The sequence below is a fragment of the Chinchilla lanigera genome, unplaced genomic scaffold (genome assembly GCF_000276665.1).
Source record: "Chinchilla lanigera isolate Chin_1 unplaced genomic scaffold, ChiLan1.0 scaffold00005, whole genome shotgun sequence".
NCBI classification, from domain to species: Eukaryota; Metazoa; Chordata; class Mammalia; order Rodentia; family Chinchillidae; genus Chinchilla; species Chinchilla lanigera.
The window spans coordinates 38,907,813-38,918,286 of NW_004955406.1; the positions used below are offsets into that span (position 1 = coordinate 38,907,813).

Below are 10,474 nucleotides of genomic sequence, written 5' to 3' on the forward strand. Positions count from 1 at the left end.
GGGAAACAAAATTCCTCTAGCCTTTTCATAAAAAAGTTGTGGGCTAAGACCTAGGGACCAAGTTATACATTTCAAAAATCTCTTTTCTATGGCTAACTCTGTATCACATTCCCTGTCAATTCATTCAAACTGCCAGACAAGAAAGACAAGGCTTTTAAAAGAAAGTCTTTCCTTCTATTTTCCGAAAGAAGCCATTTTGACAACCTTTATATTCTCTTCTTTCCTCTAAGGCTTTATTCTGATAAACTATTTTTTCAAAGAGCAAAATCACAGGAAATTCTCTGTGCGTCATGTTCTACTAAACCCATGGAGAGGAGTCTGGCAGAGCTCTGGATAGTTCAATCACTAGGAAAACATTTAGGAGACCAGGGTGATATTCTAAGCTACCTGCAATTAAAAAGGCAAATACAGTGCCTTGAAGATGACTAGAAACATGGATGAAGCCCTAGTGAGGCAACAAATTTGAGAGTGATCATCAATAGCTGCTTTGACCAGTATAGGGCAAGTTAATATAGTACCATCAGACACTGTGTTTCCTGATGTGACCAACAGAAAGGGCAACACTGCCACCTGTACAGTAATGTTTCTAAAAAACTGAACATGGGTATGGTAGCGCAGGTCCACAATCCCAGGAACTTAGGAGGCTGAAGCAGGATGATCACACATTTAAGGTCAATATGTGCTTCATAAGGAGTACAAAGACAGCCTGGGCTAACAGCAAGACCCTGTCGCAAAGATAAATGCATACAATTAAAAATAAAAATAAAAGGGTTAGGGACATAGTTCAGTGGCATAGTACTTGCCCAGCACACACAAGGTCCTGGGTTTGAAATCCCCAGCAATATATATAAATGCACGCACGCGCGCGCACACACACACACACACACACACACGCACAACTTGAATTTTACCAAGCTTCTATTTTAATAATCACCAGTCTCTAGAAAATGCAGCAGAATATGCTAAATAACAATGTCAGAACATAATCAGCAAAATCCAGATTATGGAAAATTCTGCAAGTCAAACAACCTGGTTCCTTTAACAAATTTGCCAGAGAAAACCAAAAGGAAAAGAGAAAAATCTACAGATCAAAAGAGCCTAAAGACAATGGGTTATCACTGTGATGTGTGGATTTTGGATCCTGATTTGAACAACAAATATTTGCAGGAAGAAATTCCACAGTACAGAGATCCACCAAAAAGACAGGAGAGGGACTGGGGCAGTGGAACGCTTGCCTAGCATGTGCAAGATTTGATCCCCATACCACAAAAACAAACAACATAAGAGTTAAAAACCATTCTACTTAAACCTTTCCGTGTGCAGCTTAATTATTAACATTCAGTGCATGATTCTAAGTTAAGAGCAAGCCAAAAAAAATACTTTTGCACATTATAGTCAGGCTTTTGGGAGTGTGAAGTAGGCAGAACAGGAAATAAGGAGTATTTGAGAAGTATCTGAGTCCTTATTCTGTACCAGCTACATGTTAGCCCTCTTATCTCCATTATCTCATTTAATCCACCCTACCCCACCCCCCCATAACCCAGTGAATAAGAAATTAACCCTCATTTTAGAGAAAGAAACACAGACTTAAATAGACTGACATGTTCAGCTGGTGACTAGTGGGCTGGGCTCTGAACTCAGGTCTGTTGCACATGTCAAGGACTGTCCTAACCTTACATACATTACTTCATTTACTCTTTGTCACAGCCTTAGAGATAGGTACTGTGTGATTATCTCTTTACAGATGAGGTAATTGAAGCACAGAGAGGTGGAAGCTCATGCCCAAGTGCATGTACCTAGGGCCCGGTGAACTGGGCTCTGCACCCATGAGTCTGGCTCCAGAGGCCAGGCTTGTAACAACTGCATGTCACTGCCAAAATACTTGCATTTTCTAGTATACTGAGCTGCTTTTCCTCCCTCTTTTCATTCTAGAATGGCAAAGAACACACATGGGGAAGAGGAGAAGTGGGTGGGAGCATATAGCTTATACATGACGTTTAAAATAATCTCTCATTCACAGACTCTAAAAATACTGAAATAAAACTGTATTATACAATACTTGACAATTTATGAAAATACTTTTATACTTGATCTCAATCACAAAATAGTTACATGAAATAGAGAAGATATTCTTGGTTAATAGAAAAGAAGGCTTAGAATGGTGACTTGTTTGAGACAATAAAAGACTAAAAGCAGGCAGCCATAGGAGCACACATCTACAATCCAAGCTATGTAGGAGGCTGAGGCAGAATTACACATTTGAAACTAGCCTAGGCAAGGTCTTGTCTCAAAATAAAAAGTGCTTGATATGGAGCTCAGTGATAGGATGCCCTCAACTCTGAAGCCCAGTACCACCAAAAAGGAAAGAAATTTTTTTGTGGGGGTATGTTTCTCAGACAGGGTCTCACTATGCAGTTCAGGCTGGCCTTGAGCTCACTTTGTAGCCCGGGCTGGTCTCAAACTTCCAGCAATCCTCCTGCCTCAGCCTCCTGAGTGCTGGGATTACAAGTGTGTGCCACCATGCCTGGCCAAAAAAGAAAAAAGATTAAAAGCAGATCTAAAATGAGGTCTTTGTATGTCTTATAGAATGTTCTTTTCAACTGTATTATGACATCTGCAAGAAGTAGCTGAAAAATATTCCCTCTTCTGCCAAGACGCTGGCTTACCTAGACGAGCCCTTGTCCGTGGGCCCTGCATCTGACTCCGAAGTTCAGGCCTCAGATGAAACTTCTTTGCTTCGTCAACCAGATCCCTGCACTGTAAACTACAGCGGATGAAAGGCTGAAATAAGCAGACAGTAGAGTGAGCCAAATGGGCCATTTTTTAAAACTGTAAGAATGAAGTGACACACAGAATTAATTTAACATAGAAAGCTAGATGCTAAAGACCTGTGATCCAGGAGGACAACTGATAATAACTATGCTGTGGGTTTCTAGAAGTGATTTTTAAATTTTTTTTTTTTTTTAAATTGAGGTACTGGGGAATGAACTCAGGGCCTTCACATGAGGCCTCGCCCTTCTTTTTGAGACAGTTTCACTAAGTTGTTAAATTGCCCAAGCTGGGTTCAAACTTGCAACCCTCCTGCCTCAGTCTCCCAGAGTGCTAGGATTAATGTATCTGCCACCATACTCAACTGTATTTTTTTCCTTTTTTTGGGGGGGGGGGTTATGTTTATTTGTTTTATTGAGACTAACTATATAGCCAGGCTGGTCTCAAACTCATGGTGATTCTCCTGCCTCAGCCTCCCAAGTCCTGGAATTACAGGTGTGTGCCACCATGTCTGGCTTTTTTTCATTTTTAAAACAGGTAATATGTGTATGGATCAAGAAACAAATGATATAGGGGATTATGGGTATAGCAAAGTGGTAAATTGTATGCTTTTTAACATGTACAAAGGCCTTGGGTTTAATCTCAAATATATAAAAAAAATGTATTTCCCATCTGCCTTGCACTCATACATAACTATTTTTATTAATCTCTACATCCTGAGGTTATGAAGATACAAGTATATAATTACTAGTACAGAGCTGGGTGTGGTGGCGCATGCCTGTAATTCCAGCACTTGGGAGGCTGAGGCAGGTGGACTGTTACAACTTTGAGGCCAGCTTGGGCTACAAAGTGAGTTCAAGACCAGCCTGAACTGCATAGTGACACCCTTTCTTAAAATGACAAACAAACAAACAAACAAACAAACAGATCCTCAAATAACTAGTACAATAAGTCTCCAAATTACAAATGAGTTCCATTCCGGGAGAACATTTATAAGTCAGATTCCTTCCTTAGTCTGACAAACAGTCTTACACACCTTTGATGCAAATATACAATGTGTATTGCTGTATGCTTCCTAGCAGCCCCCTCCACATCACCACTGCTTTTCTTCTTGGCTCTGGACATCCTGCCTTTAACTGAGCACTGTGCCACTGTACACTATTGCAGAGAATGTCCGGCAGACACACGAAGCACTTCTGTGATTTTCATTCATCTCCAGATGTTTATAATGCGAGGTCCATTTGTGAAAGTTCACAACTTGAATGTTCATAAGTTGGGGACTTACTGTACTTATTTTTGTCATTGTTCTTTGAGACAGGGTCTCACTATGTAGCCCATGCTGGCCTCAAATTCTTGGTGATCTCCAAGTGCTTCCCTAGTGCGTCACCAAACCTGGCATAACTAGTTAATATTTTAAGAGAAAATTTTAAGGCCTCCATCATTTTCTGGGATTAAAGGGCGGAATATATGGAGTAACTTCCCCAAGGTTCAAAGCACTGTCAGGCGCTGTACTGTTTGTTGTCTTGCTTCCCTGGGTTCCTCATACTCCCCTCCAACTTGCTCTCTGGCTCCAAAGACCAGCCTAAAGAGCTACATCAGTTCCCACACCCTCAGGCTTTTGTTTGGGATCGGGCTGATCAAAGGTCCAGGATCCTCTTAAGGTAGCAACTCTACGTGACTCTTTCTTTCCAGGTTTTAGTACTCACTCCTTGGCCATGGCCTTTGAGGCTTAAAGATCATTAACAGCTTGGCTATATTAGATCCATGTTATTTCACAGTCTTCTGTTGTTCCTTATATCCCACCTTTGTAAACAGCTCCTTTATAAACAAACACTCCCTAAACTGCACTGTTTTGAGCATGCCATCTGTTTCCTATTAACCTGACCCATAAAGTTTTCAGTATCACTTGAAAGGAAAATAAATAGTGCATATTGAAATAGAAGACGTGGTTCTAAAAGCTTCTTCATATTAACTCACATAGTACTGACAACAACTTATGAAGTAGGGACTATTATCATTTTATTTTACAGATAAGAAAGCTGAGGCACAAGTATATTTAGTAATCTGCCTAAGGGTTACATAGTAAGTGGCAGACTTGGGATTTCAGTCACCTAATTCTGGCTCCAGAGTCTGTACCTTACTATGATGAAAAGAACTGAACTCAAGGAGTATGTGGATGGGTTGTAAGAAAGAAATCACAGGGGCCAGGGATATAGCTCAGTAGCATAAGCACCTGCCTGGCAGGTACAAGGTCCTGAGTTCGATTCCCAGCACCAAAAAAAAAAAAAAAAAAGAAATTATAAACAAGTAAAAATTAGTTTGAGGTGTGACACTAACCAACCACCACACACTAACCAACTTTCCTAAGGTAAACAACTAGAAAACTGTTTTTGTATTTAACTCCCTCAAAGATCGGGGGCTGGGCCTGCAAAAGAAACTTTTCACTGACCTGGGCCTTACATACATGTTAAAAATCAGTTCCTCCAGAGCTGGGCATGGTGGCACACATCTGTAATCCCAGCACTCAGGAGGCTGAGGCAGGAGGATCATTGGAAGTTTGAGACCAGCCTGGGCTACAAAGTGAGCTCAAGGCCAGCCTGAACTGCATAGCGAGACCCTGTTCCAACAAGACAAAAAAACCCCCAAAAATAACAACAAAAATGAAATCAGTTGCTTCAAAGTGTGGTCCACTAGGTAACATAGGTGCAAATATGGTAAAAATTACGAAAACACCACCAAGAACTGAAATTGGACAAAAACTGTTATCAGTAAACTTAACACTGACCAAAGCTGATCCTAAAATGCATTAACCTGCAGTACTTTCATGCTGGTTTCAGTAAAGATAAAAAAAAAAGAGGTCTGCTAAGAAGTATATTTGTCCTTTTTCTTTCTAGGACAATTTCTATTTAAAGGAAACAAAGTTTATCATCTAATGTTGCTTAACTAAAACATTTAGGGCATGTTTAAAAAAAACACATACAACAAACACAAAATTAAGTAAAACTACCCATTTTCATTTGTGCAAGGAGCCCTACAAGTCAAGTTACTGACTTTCTTAGAAATATGCATGGGAAATACCCAGCACTGTCCTCTCTTGCCATTCCTAGACAGGCAAACCAGGAGACTATGTGCCTGTATGAAAATGATCCCAAAAAACCCTTTTTAAAAAAAAGATAGGGCCTTGCTAGGTAGTTTAGACTGGCCTTGAACTATGTAGCCCATTCAGGCTTCAACTTGCAGTAAGTCTCCTGCCCCAGCCTCCTAAGGGCCGATTACAGCTGTGCACCACCATGCCCAATGGAAAATGGATCAATGGTGAGTACACAGTACTAAGCTGCAAGAGCTAGTCAAGGTTTTAGATTGTAAGTGTCCTGCACGACTTACCTCAGCATCTATCACATCTGTAATGTACCTGGGGGTCAGCAGGGGCATCCGCACATATTGCAGCAAGTCAGGCAAGGACTCTTCGCGCTCCTTTTTGGCATGCTTTACCCAGTTGATAACAGCCTCAAAGACTGGCTCTTCAGAATCCACCTATGAATGTATAATCATGCCGCATGGATTTCCACTTTGCCAACTGGCTCAGAATCTCAATAAATAACCAAGTTTACTTTCTCCTTTCTGCTCCCTGTTGCCCACCAGCATCATTCTCATCTTCCTGAAATAGCCTCTCTTCAGAAACAAGAAAAGAATTATCATTAGCTTATGTGAAAACAAACAATAAGTACCTAATAAGCCACCAGAGTCACATGTTAGCTTTTGCTTCAGAAATTTTTCCATTCCTGAATTTCTGGTATCAGGGGCAGGGCAAATGCCTAGCATGCACAGGGCCCTGGATTTAAACCCCAGCATGAAGAGCAGTGTGAAGAAGTGAGAAAGACCACTGGGACAACCAAAGTTGTGCCTCTGCATCCCAGGTCCAAGGTCTGCGACCTGCTGCAATCTCCACTATGCCCAAGAGAAAGGCTGAAGGGGATGCTAAAGGAGATAAACCAAGGTGAAGGATGAACCACAGAGATCCACAAGGCTGTCTGCTAAACCAGCTCCTCCAAAGCTAGAGCCCAAGCTAAAAAGGCCCCCGCGAAGAAGGGAGGGAAGATGCCTGGAAGGAAAAAGGAAAACTGATACCACCAAGGATGAGATGACCCAGCAGACAACGGAGTGGCTCAGGCAGACCAGGCAGAAAGCAGAAGTGCTGCAGATGCCAAGTGAAGTGTACGCATTTTTGATAACTGTGTACTGCTGGTGATTGTACAGTTTGAAATCCTATTTTTTGTCAAGTTTTATAAAAATGCAGAATTTTGTTTTACTTTTAAACTATGTTGTTAGCACACAGAACAATTCCTTGTTTTTTGGGGAAGGAGCTTATGTCACCAGCTGGATTGTCTCCAAGGTTGGACTGATGTGCGGAATGCACTTTTCCCTGTTAGCTTTGAAAGACTTCCTCGTGGCTCCCAGGAGGAGGGACTCCCTGATGTTGATACATGTGGCCACCTTGGCATAAATTCCTTGTGGTGTGGGAAAACTCCCAGTTCATTTTATGTCCTCCTTTCCTTCTCTGCCATCAGTTAAGCGTACACTTAACTCTCTTAAGTCCAGAAACCTCCTGGGATCGACTCTCAAAAATTCATGTTACCAATGTTGAGATGGTGTCCCACAAAAGCAATGATTTCCTTTTCTAGATTATGGATATTCAGACTGATAATCCTGCCATTTTCATTTCACTTCCTGAAATTCAGGGTCAGCTTGTGAAAAGTTGTTAAGCAACATGCTAAATGTGAAATGTTTTTCACTCTAAACCTTTACTACTCAGAGCATCAAATGAAGACTTCATTGGATTTAGAGTGGCTCTCTGACTTTTGCTGGTCCAAGAAGTGTGAGTTTTTGTACGCTGTTAACAACTGTGTGCCCATGTCCTGCCTGAAATACCATGACTGTTTATGAAAAGTATCTTTAATAAAGCTGGATACAGTTTTCCTTAGGGGGAAAAAACGCAGCAAGAGGAGGGAGGGAGGGAGGAGAAAGCTAATTATACTGTGATGAAAATATCAGATAAAGATTCTTGTTAGGTGAGGAGACAACCGTTAACTGGGACACTGAACAATCTCACTGTTATTACATGCTATATAGGAAGGGTTGTGGGGATATGAAACAGAACATGAGATTTCCTGATTTAGACTGATGAGTCAGAGAAGGCCTCCTTAAAAAGCAAAAAATTGACAGCTGATGAATGAGTGGCAGAGAACCATGGTGAATGAGTATTTTAAGCAGACAGAAGAGCATATTCGGAAGCACTAAACTAGCTGCACAGTCCCACAGGGCAGCCACCAGTCAAATGTGGCTATTTACATTTAAATTAACTAAGATTAACTAAAACACTCAGCTTCTCAGTCATAATAACATTTCAGTCAGATGTGGTGGCATATGCCCGTAATCCCAGTTCTTCAGAGGCTGAGGCAGGAGGGCTGCTTCAAGTTTGAGGACAGGTGACCTACACAGTGATGCCCTGTCTCAACCTCACCCTCTAGTGCTTGCTTTGGGCAGCACATACACTAAAATTCAACCTCACCCTCCAAAGTCACATTCCAAGTGTCCAACAGTAACATGTGGCTACTGGCTATCAAGTTGGACAGTACAGATCATTTCCATCTTCACTGGATTTTCTACTGGACAACATTATCCTAAAGCTAGAGAGGTAAAGAATGTACATTAGATTTGCATCTCTCTAATGACCAGTGACATTTTTTCACATATTTATTTGCTGTTTGTATTTCTTCATCCGAGAAGTGTGTATTCATCTCAGATACCTATTTTTGGATTGGGTCTTTAAATTTGGGAGGCCTAAAAAATAATAAATAAAAAAAATAAATTTGGGAGGCCTGATTTTTTGAGTTCTTTATATGTTATGTTCTTTTTTTCTTTTTCTTTATATGTTCTTGATATTGGTCCTTTGTCTGAGGAACAGCCGGCCAACATTTTTTTCCACACTGTGAGTTGTCTCTTCACTCTTGGCAGCTTCTTGTGCTGTGCAAAAGCTTTTTAATAAGATGAGATCCCAGTTGTTCTTTGTGATAGTTCTTGTGCAATTAGAGTTTTACTCATAAAGTCTTTGCCTACACCAATGTCTTCAAGAGTTTTACCAATTCTATCTTCCAGCAGATTTAATGTTTCTGTTTTGATATGTAGATCTTTGATCCATTTCAAGTTTAGTTAAGTGTATGGCGAACAATGAGTCCAATTTTAATCTTCGGCATGTGCAGTCAGTTTTTCCAGCGCCATTATTAAAGAGGCTGTCTTCCAGAGAATGTGTTGGGAATCTTTGTCAAAGATAAGGTGGTGCCAGGTGTGGTGCTGTATACCTGTAATCCTAGCACTTGGGAGGCTGAGGCAGGATTATTACAAGTTTGAGACCAGCCTGGGCCACAAAGTGAGCTCAAGGCCAGCCTGAACTGCACAGCCATAACCTATCTTTAAAAAAAAAAAAAGGGATAAAGTGGCTGAATATGTCTGGAGTTGTTTCTGTATCTTCTAATCTATTCTATTGATCTTTGGGTCAGTTTTTTTGCCAGTACTATGCTGTTTTTATCACAGTAGCTTTATAGTATAATTTTTTTTTTTTTTTTTGTCTTTTTGAGATAGGGTCTCACTATGCAGTTCAGGCTGGCCTTGAGCTCACTTTGTAGCCCAGGCTGGTCTCAAACTTGCACCAATCCTCATGCCTCAGCCTCCCGAGTGCTGGGCTTACAGGCATGTACCACCATGCCCAGTTTATAGTATAATTTCAAACCTGGGACTGCAATGCTCCCTGCCTTGCCCTTTTTGCCCAGAATTGCCTTTGCTATTCTAGATCTCTTCTGGTTCCAAATGAATTTCAGGATTGTTTTCTCTAATTCTGTGAGATGTGCTATTAGACTTTTGAATGGAATTGCATTAAATCTGTGTAACAGTTTTGGAAGTATGGCCATCTTCACTATATTGGTTCTTCCTATGCAAAAGGGACACCTTTCCATTTTCTGATATCCGCTTCAATCTCCTTTTTCAGAATACTGTAGTTTTCAATGTCTTTCACATCAAGAAGGGGCATTAGAAAACTGGATTTTATACTAAGAGTAACAGCAAATCCTTAAAAGATTTTAAGCAGACTAGTAACATGCCCTGTTTTGGTTACTTTCTCACTACTGAGACACAACACCTGACACCCATAGCTCTAAAGAGGAAAGGGTTATTTTGGCACACAGTTTGCAGAGGTTTCAGTCCATATTTGGCTGCTTCAATGCAGAGTGGCATCATAGAAGAGAAAGAGTTCATAGCATGTCAGCAGGAAGTAGAGACCTCTCAAAGGAGGAAGGAAAGAGGGAGGGAGATAGACCCTTTTAGGCCACGCCCCCAGTGACCCACCTCCTCCCACCAGGCCTTACCTCCTAACATCCCATTTAGCTACAAATTCATCAGTGGACTAATCCAACAATCCATGATCCAATCACTTCCCCAAAGCCCCACCTATGAGTACATGAGGCTTTGAGGGGGACATCTAGATACAAACCATGACACGATCATATTAATGTTTTGTAAAGAATACCCTGGCTGAGCTATATCCCTGGCCCATCCATGATTTGAAACATTTTTATTGTTGCTAAGAGAATGATTGGCAAAAAGTTTTAAGCACATATATATTGTACTCTGGTACATTCTAGGTTTAAATTAG

General features: G+C 40.9%; 1 protein-coding gene and 1 pseudogene across 3 annotated transcripts in view; one reads left to right on the forward strand and one right to left on the reverse strand.

Annotated features, from left to right (window-relative positions):
- Klhl12 (kelch-like family member 12) overlaps positions 1 to 10,474 on the reverse strand; it is a 28,524-nt gene that overhangs the window by 4,580 nt on the left and 13,470 nt on the right. For 2 of the 3 annotated variants that reach the window (XM_005375232.2, XM_005375234.2), the window contains exons 5-6: positions 6,154 to 6,303; positions 2,667 to 2,781 (exon numbers count right to left, since the gene is read on the reverse strand). In XM_005375232.2, coding sequence (XP_005375289.1) covers positions 2,667 to 2,781; positions 6,154 to 6,303 — 265 coding nt within the window. The remainder of the gene's footprint in view (positions 1 to 2,666; positions 2,782 to 6,153; positions 6,304 to 10,474) is intronic. The other variant, XM_005375233.2, reaches the window with a different exon arrangement.
- On the forward strand, positions 6,311 to 7,744 carry LOC106150228 (annotated as a pseudogene).